Source organism: Eschrichtius robustus, chromosome 5 (genome assembly GCF_028021215.1).
Source record: "Eschrichtius robustus isolate mEscRob2 chromosome 5, mEscRob2.pri, whole genome shotgun sequence".
Taxonomy (NCBI): domain Eukaryota; kingdom Metazoa; phylum Chordata; class Mammalia; order Artiodactyla; family Eschrichtiidae; genus Eschrichtius; species Eschrichtius robustus.
In genome coordinates, this window is record NC_090828.1 from 89,948,770 (window position 1) to 89,968,226 (window position 19,457).

The 19,457-nt window shown below is 32.2% G+C and overlaps 1 protein-coding gene across 1 annotated transcript in view; it reads left to right on the plus strand.

The window, feature by feature from the left end:
- Positions 1–19,457, plus strand: part of LRP1B (LDL receptor related protein 1B) — a 1,676,205-nt gene that overhangs the window by 1,426,517 nt on the left and 230,231 nt on the right. The window contains exons 57-60 of the mRNA XM_068543688.1: positions 4,384–4,567; positions 8,966–9,051; positions 14,507–14,629; positions 16,052–16,233. Coding sequence (XP_068399789.1) covers positions 4,384–4,567; positions 8,966–9,051; positions 14,507–14,629; positions 16,052–16,233 — 575 coding nt within the window. The remainder of the gene's footprint in view (positions 1–4,383; positions 4,568–8,965; positions 9,052–14,506; positions 14,630–16,051; positions 16,234–19,457) is intronic.

Below are 19,457 nucleotides of genomic sequence, written 5' to 3' on the forward strand. Positions count from 1 at the left end.
TACTGGAATAGGGAGCGTACCTTTCTGAGTGGTTTCCAAGGTTGGAATTAGGAGTTGGGAAGCAGATTCTGTATAAGGAAGACTTTTTGAACACTAGAATTCTCTACATTGGAATGAGTTGCCAAATTTCTCACGTCTAAAAGTATTTCAGTTGGGACTAAGTGACTTTCTTTAAAAGATGCTAGAGAAAAAAAAAGTGTGTATTACAAAGATGCTTCGGTTTTTCCTTGACAGCCTTGATATTCTATGACAAGTCAGTTCTGTCTAATGGTAAATTCGCCAAACAACCACTTTGCCATTTTTAATCTCTGAATTTCTGGTATTATGATTAACTTAACTACATTGGTCACTGTATATAGATATAACCTAACAAGTACAATAATCATTTTCCCCTGCGTAAAAATAGAGATAAAAAGTAAAATACCAAGAAAGTTATAGTTATTAAAAAAGTTTTTAGACCCAATATTGTATTAAGAAGAATTTGTTAAACTTATAAGATTTAAAACACAAAAGCACGGACTCACAAATGCTGTATTATAGGTAGAAGGAAACAAGACAAATGAGCCAGGACAGCTCTTAATGTGATGAGTATATATGAGGTAATTAATTTTGGCAGTAAATGTTTTGAAACCCAATGAAGCAGAAAAAATTTTATTGGTGATTTATGTATAATCAATATAGAAATGTTTCCAAAAAAGTCAGGGAATGTGTTATAAAATTATTAGAGGTAATAGTTTAAATTTTGTCATGTTATAAATAATCTATTTTTATCATATAGAATGTATATCTATCTATCCATCTATCTGTCTAAAATTTAAATTTCAAAGTAGATTTATTTGTGTTTATCCTGTGTATATTTTTAATCTGTCATAATCTTCGTGGTAAAATCTAAAAATTACAGAATATGAAATAGTCACCTTTTGACATAACATCAAAAGTACAGTTTAATATTTTTTTTAATGCCTGCATGTAAGAAATACTGAGTGCCCAGAGATTCCATATTTGGAAAACTAGTTTTGGTAGAAGTAAGTCTCACCCAGAAAGCCATGATAAGTCATACTATTTTAATTACTTTATAAGATTCCTCACAGAGAAATAATTGTTTATTGATACCTTTAAAATATAATTATTTTCTCTGACTTCTCTGAAGGAGTCATAGAATGAAATGAGAATTCTAGGTAAAATAGACAAACTGTTTAATTATTCAAAAGGCAATGTATATGATACCTGACAAAATTGCAGTGGATAATGTTCCTTAATATACAAACATGTCAAAACTAATGAATAAAATAAAACATCTACTGGGGGAAGCAAGACCAGTTCAAAAATGAAAGGATCTAGGACGAGAATCATAAATAAGAGATTTAAGCAAAGATTCAAAACAAATATTTTATATATTGTGTTGATATATATGTTATATTTATGTTATATATGTCATTTTAAAACATATATATATAATATGTTATATTTCTGACAATTTATTTATAGGAGATTGAATAAAAAATCTTATGTACAACAAAATGCTTATCTATTTTGGGAAAAAAATGTTAGCTGATGGGTTTCTCTTTTTCAGAGAATGGGGAAAACTATCCAGTAAACTATTTCTCATTACATTATCAGCAGAACATGACAACTCCTCCTTCAAATTCTGCAATAAAATGAAAATTGCTTATAAAAGCAAAATTTAGACCTTCTGGACTATGAACAATTTGCTGTAAAACAAATACAATTGATTTAACGATTCAAAAGGGAGTAATAACACTTAACTAAGCAAGAATCTTATTTGGATGGAAGGGTAACTTACCATGTGAAAATAAATGTACTTCTGGGAGATAAATAAATTTGAATGTGTATAAGATAACCAATATTTTCAAATATCACTAAAAAAGCTGCAAAGAAATTTTTCTGAATGTAATAGGAAAACTTTGGATAGCTATATTTGTTTCTGGTAGCTGTATGTTTCTCTATAAAAATTAATATAAATCAAGACAATTTGAAATAGTTCTTAATTATGAGAAATATTAACATGACATTGAATATATATATCTCACTTTCATAAAAATTTTCTTTTTAAGTGAAAGTGAAACATTTTTAAGCTTTTTTTTTAATTAAATATAGATGAATCTCTCATCTTTTATCTCTGACACAAATGATTATTATTATTTTTTCATTCAATTTATGAATGTTAGGTTAGTAGAATTTCCCATAAATGGCTTTTAATTATTTGGGAGCAAAAACTGTTTTTGTTAAAACAAGGTTAACAAGACTGGGGAGGAAATTATCTTTTTTAAAAATCTTCTCTTTTAATAAACACATTAAAAAAACTTACTGTACACCTTAAACATCCTAATTTCATTTGTTTATAGAAATGTTCATTGCATTTGGTAACTTTTACCTTCAAGAAATTAATTTTCCACAAATATGTTTTTATCCAAACTGACTATTTAATATAGTAGTTCTATAAGCCTGACGTTAGCCATTCAAAGTAATTTTCAGAAGCCGTATTAGGATTCGGACACTATTTATTTCTTTTCATAGTACTCTTTTTGAGAGGAATTTAATGCATTCTATAGAATATCCTTTCACCTGTCCTGAAGTGCCCCTTGAATTCAACTCTACCCTGTGTCTGCCTACGTGTCTCTGGCTTCCACATGATCACATGATCTAATTTCCAGTTCTTTTCAGTGATATCTTTTTGTAGCCTTTCAGTTTCCTTTTTGAAAAATTTATTTATTTTTTTAAGTGTGGTAAAATATACAACATGAAATTTATCATTTTAACTGCTTTTAAGTATATATTTCAGTGACATTTAGCATCTCTATTTTTTTTTTTTTTTTTTTTGACAGAGGATAAGCACCAATTCCCCTGACTTCCTCATCAGGTAGTAGGATGAGTCTTCTCAAAAAAAGTAATATTGTCACAGGCTCAAATATTATGAGGAGAATTTGGAAAATTAAGTTGTGGATTTTGCTTTGATATGCTGGCTTGCTAGTGGATTCTGGGGATTACAAAAAGTTCTTTATAATCTTAGGATTATTATTGTATCTAATAATCTTAGGATTATTAGATAAATACTGGTATAAATTGTTAAAGATAAAAGTACCAAGAGCTTAAAGAGATTCATTTCTTGTAAAAGGACTTAGAAAAGGATATTCATTTATCTTTTGAGCACTTTCAGGTGAAGTTGATGATCCTTCTCCTCCACATAATGAACACCATTTTTTGTACTTAAAAATATTCTACCCCTCAATTAATTGTTTGCTGATTATTTAATAATAAGCACATATCTCTCTCTAATATTTTCCCAATAGATACAAAGGCTCAAATGTTTACTATGAATAATTCTTGAATACTAGTTTTTCTTGACAACTTAGAGTTCCTACTTAATTCACTATCCTATTCAGTACTCACAAGCTCTTTTATTCAAAGGCCACTAAATAGTCTTGGTGAAGGTTAACATGTTCACAATCATCTGGCCAATTATAGGTTCATGTTGTATAATTATAATTCTATATGCTACTTGGCAGGGACTGAATATAAAACTGAAAGACCAATCACCGCCCCTTTTTATTTTCAGGAATGCAAAGACGTATATGGTATGACATTGTGCTGAGAACTGATATGCCAGTTAGTAAATATCACATAATCATTAGAGGGTCATATAGAACATGATAGAGATGCTGAAAAAAAAGACGATTTGATGATGCACATTGATTTAATTATGAAGGGGAAACTATGTTAATTTTATTATTTCTCCAGACATCAACATATTTGGTTAAGGACTCAGACCCTGCCAATAAATATTAATTGAGCCTTATTATTCGTTAAAAATTACAGAGAGAATCAGCTCTCCTACTGGCTTTATCTACACAATTTCACCTTTGTGCCTCTGGGTTTCTCATGGGTTAACTAATAATTGTGCATATATCACAGATTTCTGTTAAGACTCTAATGAAATAACATACGTGACAATATTAGTAGTCCTCAGAGCTCCACTTAAGGGTTAATCCTTATGATTATTAAAGTCTTCTAAAACCACAATATAATGCAATAGAAAAAAAACAAAACAGAAGAAGCTGATGGTTTAGTTTTGTTTTCCTTGCCATTCTCTAGCCAACATGGTTTGCTGATTGATGTCGGTTAACTTTTGTAATCTTGTCAACCTCAGATGATCAAATGATGATATTTGAGAGAATCCTTTTTTAATTTAAACTGTATGTAATATATGTAATTCTTATTAAAGTTTAATTTCTGGGGGACAGAAGGACTTGGCATTATCTATTATTAAATGATTTTATTGCTTGAATCATGCTAAACGGATATCCAATACCAAGAGACAGTGACAATGATATGAATTGATTATGCTTGTTTTTCATTCTCCAGTGCAAATGCTGGCCTGGATTTCAACTGAAGGATGATGGTAAAACATGTGTAGACATTGATGAATGCTCTTTGGGCTTTCCGTGTAGCCAGCAATGCATCAATACATATGGGACCTACAGGTGCCTCTGTACAGATGGATATGAAATACAACCTGATAACCCAAATGGCTGCAAATCACTCTCAGGTATCGAATTGAACTTGTCCACTGAGCCAGCCTCAGTTACACGTATGGATCTGATTTTGTAGCTATTCTTGTTGAATTCATTCCTCCTTGCTGTTTCTAAGAAATCAAAATTCTCCTCTACTTACCTTGATATGGAAATTTGTCACTCTGATATTGCATGTTGTCCACACACTGCTCTGTTTTTAATACCATTACAGTGGGGTCTTGTGAATTATTAAATGTTTTCTAGATTTTGAGAACAAGTAAAAAGAACTCTCTCTAGCACTGCTTCCTGTATCGCAGGTTCTTGGGAGCAGGTTTGGCCAAGGCTATTAAAGAGCCTGTTGTGACAGCGTCCTAATATTTTTTTTCCTTCTCCCCTACACCACACACACACTCATACATGTGTGCCAAGGAGAACAACGGGTCAGTAATAATAATAGTACTAATGATGACAACAATAACAATAAATCAGGAATATAAGACTATTTGAATTCTTCCAGTGATTGAACAAGTATTATTAAACTTCTGTTTATTTCAAGCAGTGTGTTTGATTTGTGAATTAGAAAATTCAATAAAATATTAAAACAAATTATGATTCATCAGGGGAGAAAATCAAGCTTATTAAAATGATACAAAGTAATGTATAATAATAACTTAAATGGGCAGAAAATGGTGCCTAATATGTCTCTATTCCTCTTACTGTGATATTGAGTATAATCAATTAAATAGCATTGCCAGTTTCTCATATACATTTATGTTGATAACAACATTTAAAAAACTAGATGTTTTCTCATCTACTTTCATAAAATAAATAAAAGGGATAGGAATTAAAAAGTTAGTTTTTTAACTGGTTAAAATTGTGCACATTATGGGGAAAAATAACTCTTTTCAATTTTTCATTCCACTCACTTATTCTTGGAATGGTCATCTCTGAATAAATTTGTGTATTATTTGGAGCCCATTGTTTTATTTGCCGGCCTACTTTTTTTTTTTTTGCCAGCTCACTGCTTACTACATCATTCATTTAGTGACATGGGATAAGAAGAAAAGATAAAATCTAAAAACTAGTCAGTGTTTCCATTACTTTAAACTTTTCACAAAGGATTATGAAAAGGAGATGAATGCTAATCATTTTAGTTTGGGTCTTGTTACATCATGTATCCATGCTATAGTGGTTTTCCATTAAAAGTAATAAATAGAAACTAATAACAATTTTAATATAAATATGAGTGTCCCTGAATAATAAATCTTTTGCTGAAGAGAGGCTAGATATTTTCCCCAAAACTTATTGAAATATAATTAACCTATAACATTGTGTAACATTAAGGTAATACAATGCATTCACTTGATATACTTGTATACAGTAATATGATTACCATGGTAGTGGTAGCTAACATCTCCATCACTTCACATAATTACCACTTCTTTTTTGTGGTTAGAACATTTAAGATCTACTCTCTTAGCAACTTTCAAGTGTGTAGTACAATGTAGTTATCTATAATCACAATGTAGTGCATCAGACCCCCGGAACTTATCCATCTTCCAACTGAAAGTTTGTACTCTTTAACCAACATCTCCCCATGTTCCCCACCGTGCAGACCTTGGTAACTACTATTCTACTCTGTTTCTATGAGTTTGGCTTTTTTAGACTCCACATATAAGTGATATCATAGAGTATTTGTCTTTCTCTGTTTGACTTGTTTCACTTAGCATAATTCTTCAAGCACCATCCATGTTGTCTCAAATGGCAGGATTTTATTCTTTCTCATGGCCATACAGATCCCATTCATCTGTTGATGGACACTTAGGTTGTTTCCATGTCTCGGCTATTGTGAATAATGCTACAATAAATTTGGGAGTACAGATATAACTTTGATACACTATTTTCACATCCTTTGGATATATACCCAGGAGTGAGATTGCTGGATGGCAGTTCTATTATTAATTTTTTGAGCAACCTCCATTCTGTTTTCTGTAGTGGTTGCACCAATTTACATTCCAACCAAAAGAGCACAAGGTTTGTCTTTTCTTCAGTCACTGCCAACATTTATCTCTTGTCATTTTGGTGACAGCCATTCTAACAGGTGTGAGGTGATATATCATTATGGTTTTGATTTGCATTTCCCTGATGTTCAGAGATGTTTAGCCCCTTTTCATGTGCCTATTGGCCATCTGTATGCTTTCTTTGGAAAAATGTCTGTTCAGTTCCTCTGCCCATTTTTTAATAGATTGTTTATTTTTTGTTATTGATTTTTATGAGTTATTTATATATTTTGGATATTAACCCCTTATCAGATATATTATTTGCAAGTATTTTCTCCCATTCCATAGGTTGCCTTTTCATTATGTTGATTGTTTCTTTTTTTTTTTTTCTAAATTTTCCTTAATAGTCAATTCTTTTTTTAAATTAATTTACTTAGTTTTGGCTGCGTTGGGTCTCCATTGCTGCGCACGGGCTTTCTCTGGTTGAGGCAAGCAGGGCTACTCTTCGTTGTGGTGCGTGGGCTTCTCATTGTGGTGGCTTATCTTGTTGCACAGCACTGGCTCTAGGCACGTGGGCTTCAGTAGTTGCAGCATGAGGGCTCAGTAGTTGTGGCTCACGAGCTTAGTTGCTCCACAGAGTGTGGGATCTTCCTGGACCAGGGATCAAACCTGTGTCCCCTGCATTGGCAGGCGGATTCTTAACCACTGCACCACCAGGGAAGTCCTGATTGTTTCTTTTGCTTTGCAGAAGCTTTTTTGTTTGATGTAGTCCCCATTGATGATTTTTGCTTTTGTTGCTTGTGTTTTTGGTGTCATAGGCAAACAATCATTTCCAGGACCTGTGTAAAGGCGATTTTTCTCTATGTTTTCCTCTAGTTTCCTCTGCTGTTAAAATCTTATTTTTTATCTTTCCTTTTTTATTGTTTTTTATCGTTTTAACAGTTTCAAATTTCAGGTCTTACATTTAAGTTGTAAAGAACAGAACTGCCTAAGTATTGAGGTAGAACATGACTGATTAATTTAACATTTATGAATGTAGAACTATATTGATAGGATGGCAAAGCAACTTTAACTTGAGAGACAACTCTTTTGAGTAGGGTTCTGAGTCTCTATTTACCCTCAACAGGAAGACTGGAATGATTAGAGGTGCTGCCATCACTGGTAGAAGGTGATGTCCAGCATCTGTGACACACATTTCTAATCTCTGACACAGAGTATGCTAAAACAGAGTATAGTGCCCTATGTATTATACATATACTGTAAAACTAAAGGCTAAAAGGAAGAAAATAATAAGTTTGAACATAAATTAAACAGGGCAATAACTCTATAACAATAAATGATTTACAATAAAGTCCTCATTTAATCACGTAAAGTGGCTACCTTTTTCATTGTTTTTTTCTAATTTATGCTGACATTAAATTTGCTTACCAGGCATCTAAGTGTATGAATGCATCTTAGAAACAAAGATGTTTAAAAAGAGTTTGATCTTTACATACATGAAGCATGGTTAGATTATTTTTATTATCTTTCCTAGATTCTAGAACAAATAATATACTAAAGCATGTTGGACAGATAAGAAGGAAATAGACTCTTACTTAAAAGAAGCTTCCAGGCAGATGAAAAATGTGTATGTAGGCAGTGAAACTCTTGGTTTTCACTGAAGTTATTCAGAGAGCATAAGCTGGTTATTTGATTATCAAGAAAGAATTTTCTGGTTATAGGAATGTTTAGCTGTACTGTAGGCTTCTAAGATAGGTGCAGATTATCCTTCTCTGAAATTCATTTAAAAATAAGATTTTTATCCTTCCCTCCACCCCTTTCCCCCTGGTAACCATAGGTTTGTTTTCTACATCTGTGTGTCTATTTCTGTTTTGTAAATAAGTTCATTTGTACCATTTGAGAGATTGGGATTGACATGTACACACTACTATATGTAAAGTAGATAACTAATAAGAACCTACTGTATAGCACAGGGAACTCTGCTCAATACTCTGTAATGACCTATATGGGAAAAGAATCTAAAAAAAAAGTGGATATATGTATATGTATAACTGATTCACTTTGCTGTATACCTCAAATTAACACAACATTGTAAATCAACTATATTCCAATAAAAAAAAAAGGAACGATAAAAAATAAGATTTTAACAGCAGGTGTTTTCCACTAATTTCAAATAAATTAGATAATTTAACATTCAAGAAGACTGAGGGAAAGAGAGGGATTTGGAATTGTCTAGATTTTCTGTACTGCACAGGCATCTGCTTTCTTTTCATATTGTTATCGGTAGAAGTGCTCAGGACGAATTTTTTAACCATTAATCTACCAGAGGGCACTGCATTTGAACTTGCATCGCTGTAGTAACTAAACTGAGACTAAGCAGAGTTGAAAACCATAAATACTAAAGTCTAATATGTTTCTTGTCTTGGTATTTAGATGAAGAACCTTTTCTAATTCTTGCTGATCATCATGAGATAAGGAAAATTAGCACTGATGGCTCCAACTACACACTTTTAAAACAGGTATGACATTTCCATGATGATTTCATAGTATTTAATACAGTCACTCTAGATATGCATTAGAGCTGTAGCAATACCTCATAATTAGAACTTCTGAAGCATGTATTCATGGATCCATGCATGTATGCATATAAGATTGCCATAAACTTTGTTCTGTTTGAATTGTCCAGGTGATGCCTCCAATTTGTGACATCACACCATATCCAAGAAAGTAGAAGATGCAAACCATAGCTAATGCAAGGAAAAAACTCTCTTAAGAACAGCTAGTCTAGGGAAGGTATAAAATCTCTTTTAAGGTAGTTGTGCATTACCCAGATGGTCCCCCCGGACCCACAACCCTTGGGATTTAAAAATAAACATCTTTTCCAGAACCTCAAGTTTCTGTTCTTAGAACTAAGGAATAATATGGGATTGATGATCCCTAGCCTTTAAAATTTGGAATTAGCTAGGGAGCAAAAGTACGATTATAATCCAGTCATGGTTAAAAGGTTATGAGGTGCGTATATTCAGCCTTATCCTTTTCATCCCTCAACCCACCTACTTCAAGAGACTCTGGGCTACTGATCCATTTTGACGCTTAAGTTCTGTTGTCAGAGTTTACTCATATATACTATCTGAGATGAAAGGAATGATTTCCCTTTATGACAGGATGGAAATATGAATTGCTTCCCTCAACTTTTTTTTTCCCTCCCAGTCTGCAGTGAAAGTATCATAAAATCAAATCATTAAAACTAGACTGATTATTACATTGACTAGAGAAATCACAGTTAGTTTTAGCATATCTTTGATCGTCAGGAGAAGTAGCTTCTTTGGAAAGATGTGGCTTGTATCTGTCCTGCTGCAAATTTCTCTTTGCCCCAAACTGTGCAATAGTGACATGAATATGTGATAGCACTCTCTAGAACAAGTGTGCCAAAAATAAAGATATTTCTTGTTCTTGTAGTATGTTTATGCCAGCACTAGGCATTAGATGAAGTCCATTCATGTGTTGATTTTTCAGCAACATAAAGAATACTTAACTAAAGATATTTTTCCACTCACTCCTGGGTACCTCCATTGCTATAGTTAGAGTTTCATTCATATTGCTTAAGAATTTAGTCTTACTTTAAGCGCAGATATTCATTAGCAAGTGTGATGTTTACTGTTCCCCACAGAATTGGATTTTGCAGCTTCTCTCTAAGTCACAAATTGAAAATGAAAATTTCACATGAAAATCCAGATTTCTGGCTACTCATGAAAAAATAGGAAGGTGTAGCATTGCTGGGTTCACATCCCTGAATGGACACAATCCAAGCTGGGTAGCAGCTGCCACTGTGATTTATGCCCATGCTCTCAATTCACCAGCATGCTCCAACTTTCCGTGTGCTTACCACATGCATACTTGTCTTATTCAGGAATGTCTGTGAGGTTTAGATTCTTGCTCTTGAGTTTGGAGTGTGCCACCAATATCCACTGTATCATACTGCCTCTTTCTCTAATTATGCACCTTAAGAGATTGGGTAAAATACAAAATATTTTCATGTTGTTTGTAAAATCTAAACAGAAGTCTATTTAAAATACAAGAATTAGATGACTATATCTTTAAGAGATGAGTAATACCCATAGGGAGATAGTTTAAATTTACATAACTGCTTTAAAATGAAAAAGTGTTTGTTTCCCAAATGGTTTTCTGCATTAATTTATTTTTTTCCAGTGCAGTATAACTTTAAGCTTATATCAAACTTACAAAATATTGAAAATTATCTCTTTCTCTTAAGTATATGTCTCCATACCCTTTCTAAACCTTCCAAGTTAGGTGTGCAAGCTATTGATTTTCTTGTATAGTCTCTGGAAAAGGGACATGTTTATTTTCTCTTTAATAAGTTTTTTGTTTTTGTTTTGCTTTCTTTTGTTTTTAGCATTTCTTCCTTTTAGACTGTGCTATCTCAAAGTGAGAAAGTTTTCTTTTTAGAATACTCTATAAGCTCAGCTGAACCACAAATTTAACTAATATAGCAACAATATTTATGATCTTCATGAAAGAACTATAACAGAGGTTCAGTGGTAGCTCCTTGCTTTATTTTCCAACCCTGTGGCTCAAGACATTTCTACTGCTATCCTTTTTTTTTTTTTTTTTTTTTTGTCTTTCATGGCTAATATATTATCAGGGATTGTTCTTAAGGGACCAAAATGATTTTTATCTCCACGCATTATGTAAGTCTATTTCATACAACCAAACCATTTTAATGCTCACATTCCTAGTGTTTTTTTCCTGGTGATGTAACTTTAGACTATTGCCAATCACTAGTACATAAGTGGGGATGAATTTCAAACAGTTTCTTAGTGCAGTTTATGGAAATAAGGAGGGAGTGAGGAAGATAAGGACATGCACGAGGACCCTGAACACCTGTGTCTTTGGAGAGCATTTGTTAGTGGTGACCACTGAGTAAGGATGTAAAGACCCAAGAAACTAAAGACAAGCCTTAAAGTTTTGCTTATGGGCTGCTTGAAATATGTCATTTTTGGTAGGAAACTTATTTTTAACCACAATTTCATCATGGCATTACAGAAATTTTCAAGGAGTTCAAGGTGGTAAAAACCAATTTCTTCCTCAAAGATTTTGTCTACATATGCAGAGTGAAGTAGAAAATAGCAGTAATTGTTTCTCCACATTTTCTCTCAGTCAAAAATAAATGAAAAGACAACATCCGTGCCTTAATTATTTGGGAATTCTGTGTGTAAATAATTAGGAAGAACAATTTATCCTAGTATCTTAAATTTTATTCTCTTTATCGTATTTAGTAACAATCTCATGAAGCTTTATAGCATAAAATTATAACAACTGGTAGAATGTTTTTACCCTATATATTCTAAAACATAGTTGTAGCTAAGACAGCTATAACTTAAATTCGTACAACACGTTTAGAAAATGTACTTTAATAACATGGATTTTAGAAATGAAAATCAAGTAGCTTTCCAATATGTTATCCAATTCAATTCTAGCAGTGACTTTTATTCCAGTAAAATTGTATAGAGAAACAAAACACAATTTCCTAAATTAATCATCTTGAACCAAAGGGTGCAAATCTTCAGCCACAGAAATAAAAGAAGCAAATAGGATTTTGATGAAACCAATTTTCAGCTCTGAAACCACTGGGATGACTCTAGTTTTTAGACATAATTTTGACCATGCCCTTGGCTGTTTTAATGTTCCTTGCATATGATTCTGTAGAGAGAGCTTTACACTCTTTTCTGAAGGGATTAAGGGTAAAGCTGTAGAAAAATGACCAGTTTGGCTGGAAAGATATGTCAGAATTCAGAGCTTCAATTTCTCTGCATTCATGGCTTTAATTTATTGTAGTTGACTTGCTAAATTTGGAATTGGATTTTCATTATCTAAATTGATTATTGTAAAGAAAGGAATAGGATAATTCTGCCATGACTGGGTATTGTGGGTAAATCTTTGCTAAGCTCAGAGACAAGTTTCTCTCCCATCTTTTCCCTATAGAGCTCTAATATACCCATCTGAATTGCCAGGCCATCACAGAACCCTAACCCATTTACCTTATTCTTCCAGTGAAAAAAGCATTTGAACAGAAAGAATATTGTAGACTACTATTGAAATGAATTTATTAAACCCTCTACAGAACTTGGAATCCATTCAGTTTATATTTTAGAACCTCGATTGTGCATAGATGACTTTTTAGATATGAATGCTTACACGTATTTAGTTAAGTAGTTCTCCAGTTATTAGGGTGTGAATGAATAATTAATGAATCTTTTGAATCTGAGACTGAATATTAGTTGCATTTTTTTTAGCATTTATAATCATTATTCTTGATTAGTGATGCTGTCAGTAAGATGTATACTTGCATTTATTCATCTGGGCATAGTGGGGTTAAGTGATTGCAGGTTAACTTTATAATCTAGAGCTGAAGAAAAGGAGATTGCTCCTTTTAAGCCAAATAAAAGCATAAGATTTGAACCTATGATTTTAGCACCATCACCGCTAGAATTTAGCCTGGCTAAGAGAAGAAAAAATCAGTATTTGCAAGAACCTTCTCTGAGTTGTTGCAAATACTGATACATAGGTCATCCTTAGTCTTGGAGATCATTGGAAAGAAATAAAATCTGAACAGCACTAATTTAGCTTTGGCCTGAGTTTTATTTAAAAAAAAAATTATGTATCTCTGACTCAATGTTATTATAAAATTTTGAATTCTGAGTATAGATGTGGAAATGGAACTCAGAATTGGGAACAACCATCCTTCCCCAAACCAAACTGAAGCAAACCACAAAACAAACAAACAAACAAAACTATCTCCTTGAAGATGCTAATCCTTACTTATAGGACTATAAGTACTCTTAAGCGACCCCTAAAACAATTTGAGACAACGACAACTTGAATATTGATGTAAAAAACTTAAAACAGATACAGAGATATGACAAAGATCTCTGGGGCTTTGCCAAGTGTCTATGGTGTCAATTATTTTTTAGCACGAGTTTATATATTAATAAAATATTCAACTCTTAAAGCAAGTTAACATAATTGAAATCTTGATCCAAGTTTTGTTAGTCCATTGGGGTAGTGAATCTATGAGCAGTAACAATAGGTCAAAATTAAACCAATCTCTAAGCACTCATTTGGAAAACTCAACAGCTAAGAAAATTCTCAGATCCTGATGTACAATCCTCAAATCAAATCACTGAAACAGTGGAACTGCCAAACCAAAGAGCTATAGTATCCAGAAACCCATCAGCTGAATTCATGTTCAGTTTTGTTACCTGCTAAAAAGTGCATTAATTGTGAGTGTGAAGGGAGGGATTTCCTCACATTTCTACCATGTGGAATAAAAAGATGTTGACTACCCAGTTCCTCTTTGGTCAAATACTCACCTAAGGTTTTAACTTTTAAATTCTAATATGGCACTATTGCCTAATGGGCTACTTGAAGCATGAGAAAAAAAGAGAACGTTGTTACGTTGTTGAGACAAAGGCTTTTGGGAAAAGTAAAATTTTTAAACCTTCTTTTCTGACTTTCATCAGATATCTATCAAGAGCTCATCTTAAATTATTGGGGGTCGTCTACCTTTCCAATTTAGATGTGTGCTCATAATGGCATCAGATTTATATTTAATATTAACTTAAAGTGAGACTCTTTTCCTTTATCTCTCTAAAAGCAATTGTTTCCATGTTACTGGCTATTTACTTAAACCATTAGCTATAAACATTCCAAAATTTTTCCTACTTGGAAAATATTTTCAAATACAATAAATTATGTAACATCTTAAGTGTATGGTATAGAAAAAATGTAAATATATAATGCTTTTATAAAGAATTGGTATTCTCACAAATGCTATTTATTGTAAAACTGTAACTACTTAGATTCAAAGGGAAATACTGATTCTTATGAATTCCTTAATCATTTTAAAACAATTTCTATTAACTATTATTCCAACATATTCTTTTTTATTTTTAGGGATTAAACAATGTTATTGGTATAGACTTTGATTACAGAGAAGAATTTATCTATTGGATTGATTCTAGTCGACCCAATGGCAGTCGCATAAACAGAATGTGTTTAAATGGAAGTGATGTTAAGGTAACTAGATATTACAATGATGGGATTATTCAATATTTTATTTGTGTGGTTGAATTGAATAGAAAATGTTATTTGATGGTAATGATGCAACTCATAGAATGTATTAGGTTGGTTTGAATTTCATGTTTGTACAGTGTAGGTTAATATATACTTTAAATATGAAATTGGAGGTTTTTATCCTTATGTTTCATTATAACACTATTACTTGCAATAAGGTAAAAATCAAATTGAATAAATAAAATTTGAAACCTTATTCACAACCCTAGAAAATGTGATGGATGCTTAAGGCTTGAATGATTAGTGCCTGAGATTTGATTGTGTTGATTTATATAAAAGAAAATGTTGAGCCTGAGAATTTGTAGTTGAAAAAAATAATTATTAGACTATAGATTGAACTTATAGCACTATTAAAATTAACTTGCTATATAGATGGAATTAGTTGAATGCATTTGTGTAAAATCATGAATGTTCTGAGTAGGCAGCATCGTAATTAAACACGTGTCACATTATAGATATGAACTACTTGGCACAATTTCTATGCTAACTTGAGTTTTAAAATAAAATTATTTGCACTGTATATATATAGTAAAATGTATTATAAAGAAGTTCAAATTCAAGTAGATAGAACTCAATTACTTTAACTTTTTTTGTAGCCATCTATAATATTGTATAGAAAGCTTTGGTGGAAGCAATCAATTTTGAAAATATTAATGAAACCTTGTAATGTATATATATATAAAAAATGCCAAAACAATCAGTAGGTTGGGTACAGGGAGTTCAGAATAACTGCTATTGGTTATTTTATATGCAGCATATTTGTGCATACAAAGCCTATATCCTTATTATATTTGATATTGACATAGGTTACAATTGAGCACAGCAGTTGAATGAGTATATTTTTACTTCCCTTTGGTTGGGTGAAATACTTAATGTATGTTCTTGCCTGTATTTTTTTCCTCTCTTTGTAGTAGATAATTTAAATAGGGCAAGAACAGTTGGGGGAGTGGTGAATGCTATTGATATCTCCCCAAGAACCTGTTATTAATAAATAATATCAATAATTATTTTGTGCTTGTGTGTCTCTGCCTGTGATAGAATTTTTTGCCCAAAATTTTGAGAGGAGAAGGAAACTATAATGAAAATGTGATAAACAACTGTGTAACCATCCAAGAGCCTTTTATTTTGGTGTTTCTTTCTTAAACCTTTATGGAATTTCTAGGGGTCTTGATTACATATTGGGTAATTTCTCATAAACAAGTAAGTAATTTTATTAGGTAAATTGTTCTATGTTTTGTGCTTATCTAAATTCCATTTCAAATGTTTAAATACAATTCTGTGTCTCTGAAAAAAATCAAGAAGCAATTGCTTAGTTCTTATTCTAGGCGTTTACACTGTTAACTTTTTAAATTCTTATTTTGTTAGGTAGTGCATAACACAGCTGTCCCCAGTGCACTTGCTGTCGATTGGATTGGAAAAAACCTCTATTGGTCTGACACAGAAAAAAGGATCATTGAAGTATCCAAACTCAATGGCTTATACCCTACTATACTTGTTAGCAAAAGGCTGAAGTTTCCCAGGGACCTGTCTTTAGATCCTCGTGCTGGGTTTGTAACAAACATTGAAAATCTTAAAGATTAAGACTGTGGATTATGTCCAATATGGTAAATCCTGGTCTATAGATTTTAACATGGGAACCCATGAAAAGTGTAAATGTGTAGAAATTTTTATTGAGAAATCAAAAAGAGAAATGTGACTATAACAGGGATTTCCCTGGTGGTCCAGTGGTTAAGACTTCACCTTCCAATGCAGGGGGTGCAGGTTTGATCCCTGGTTGGGGAGCTGAGATTCCCACATGTCTCGTGACCAAAAAACCAAAACATAAAACAGAAGCAGTATTGTAACAAATTCAATAAATACTTTAAAAATTGTCCACATCAAAACAACTTAAAAAAAAAAAAAAAAGAAATGTGACTATCACAAATTTTTTTAAGAAAAAAATTAAAGTGATGGGATTTTAGAGCAAGTATTTTTTTAAGGTTTTAAACACAACTCTTTTTCTAACTAATCAATAAATGTATTTTTGAAATGAATAAAACATACAGATTTATCCGAATTCTAATGTGTTTAAATCTTGGAGGAAAGACAGGCGAAGCACAAACTCTTGGATCCTGTTTTGTAGTATTTGTAGTAGTCGTGAATAGAGATGATGTAATTCCTAAACCACTTTAGAGCAGGAGACTTAAGTAGCATCCATGAATAATAAATAACAGGGTGCATTATCTATGTATTCAGAGGGAAAAGCATAGGGGGAATATCGGGAAAGATTCATATTAGAGTTGGGTTTCCTTTGCATTTCTCTGGGAGAATGAAGAACAAGTCATCATAAGGATCAAGGACATCTGGCTGGATATCTCAGATGAGGGATGAACACACATTTAGGTGTCAAAAGCTGTTTGCTAAAGTTCTATAGATTATGACCGTTATCATTCACTTTCAATTATGTTGTTTTGGTAGGTAGAGAAGGCATGTCTTTCTTTTTTTTTTTTTACACTACAATTTGAGTGATTACATACTCCAAAATGATCTCTGTAGAAGTTCAACCTATTGAACATGTTTGTTAAATTTGCTTTTTAAAAATAGGACACATTTACAGTAACAAGTATTATGCTAACTCTAGTGCTCTAAATTTTCTGCTGTCTAAATTAATTTCCCATAAAGTGTTTTACCAAATCACTGTTTTATCATACCATATGCAATAATTAGATTTTGCTTCTTGTTAATATAGTGTATCTCTGATTTTTGGTCTCATGTTAATAATTGGCAAAGTGATCATATCATAGTATGCATGGAGCTTGATTTTAAATATTAATTTGGGTAAAAGCAGTACCTAATAGTAGAAGACTTGTACTGTAAATACTACTCTGTTTCCAAGGTAATGGTGCAAGTTTAAAATTTTTGCAATATAATTATGTAACTATTTTGTTACCTTTTAAAATATTTTCTTTACCATAGCAACAGAAGAGTGTCAATTCTATTTTAACTGAAACAGAGTTACAAGAGCGTCTGTTTCTATAAATGTTTCAAGAAATAATGGCCAGATATACTAAATTTGGCTATCGTCATTATTCATTCATAAGAATATGAATGTTTGAGTCCTTTGGTATTTTATCAGAAGATATTTATTTTAATGTGTCCATTGTCCTTTTCTTCAAAATCAGTATGGCTATCTTAGCTTCGCATCCAATAATTTTCAAGATGCTTCATTTTCCAAATGAAAGAAACTTTATCTGTTAATAATACCAGTATTATGGAATTTCCTAGTTATAAAGCAAAAATTGTATGCTAGCATAGTGAACACAGCTGAATTTAGCTTTAAGTTTTATTTCTCCCAGGTTATAGTTATTATCCCATAAACTGACAGCAGTCTTAAGTTATCGTCAACATAAACCCAGCCACCAAAAGTGTCAATTAAAACAATGAAGTACTAAATTATTGTAGATATTATGGGAGACTCCTTTGATTTCATTTTTAAATAATATTTGGGTTATGATATGGAATGGCAGATTATAACCCAAGAAACATACAAATTAGATCTTTTTATGAAACAATTAAAGCCACAGAGCAGATAAACAGATTCCAACAGATAAAATTTAATGACACCTTTTTGTTCATACTGTTTTCCTAGTTCCCCAGAGTAAGACAATAGGGCGACTTGGATTTTAGCTTTTATGAGATGAGCTTCAGGGTGAAAATGCCATAGCTGTCTAAAATATTGTGCAATCTTGCTTCAAAAATGGCAGCTCAAATTGTAAGATTATTTAATAAAAATGCAATTGAGCCTTTCTGTGTCAGATTGCCATTGTGATTTGCATATGTTTTGAATATGCCAATACTACTGACCTCTCTTTCCTTGAGAAGGTGATTTCTGTCGCGATATTCTGTCGTGAGGAATAGGGTAAGGATTATTTAAGGGAAGATAAAGATCATTGGACTATCTAATGCAGTAAAGCGACTAAACGTTTAGAAGGTAGCTTGGGGGTCCTTTCTTATAATGGTAGTATGCCAGTTGTCACAGCACCAATTTAGATATGCTGGTTAGTAAGAATGGTAAAGAAGATACAAGTAGACAGATCATTTTCCTGGCTATTACATTTAAGTTCAGCTGAAATCCAATGATCCCAATCATTCTTTTATTGATTGGGAATCAATGTACTAAATCAATGTAAATAAATTAAAATTTATTTAATCATAAATTTTGGGTAATTAATATCATTTACATATAAGATTTATAAAAGTTGTCATTTATACAGAAGAGACATAGATATAGATGCATTTTAAAGTAGAATAGAAATATAATGTTAAAACTGTGCTGAGCATAATTTTATCTTTAAGATGCCACTTCAGCATAACAAAAAACCATGATGATAGACATTAAAGTAAATGTATGATATGACTGTTTAACAGAAAATAAATTCATCTGCTTATTCATTTATTCAACTCATATTTCTCTAGCATCTAGTATATATCTGCCACTGTTCTAGGTATAATATAAAAATAAAAGGCACAACCCTTGTCTCCAAGTATTTCACAGTCCAGTGAGTAGGCAGATAAGCAAATAATTATCATATAATACAATAACTCATGAAGTGGAGAAAACAGAAAATGTTTCTATCTCAAATGGGGTCAGTGAAATCTTCCTGGACAAGACTGGTGAAGTAAGAATTAGCCAGGTTATGTGGTACATTTCAGAGCAGAAGTCATTTCAGGCAAAAAGAAGAAGCTTTATGGGAAAGCAAAGACACATAGGAGAGCAAGGCATATCCAAGGA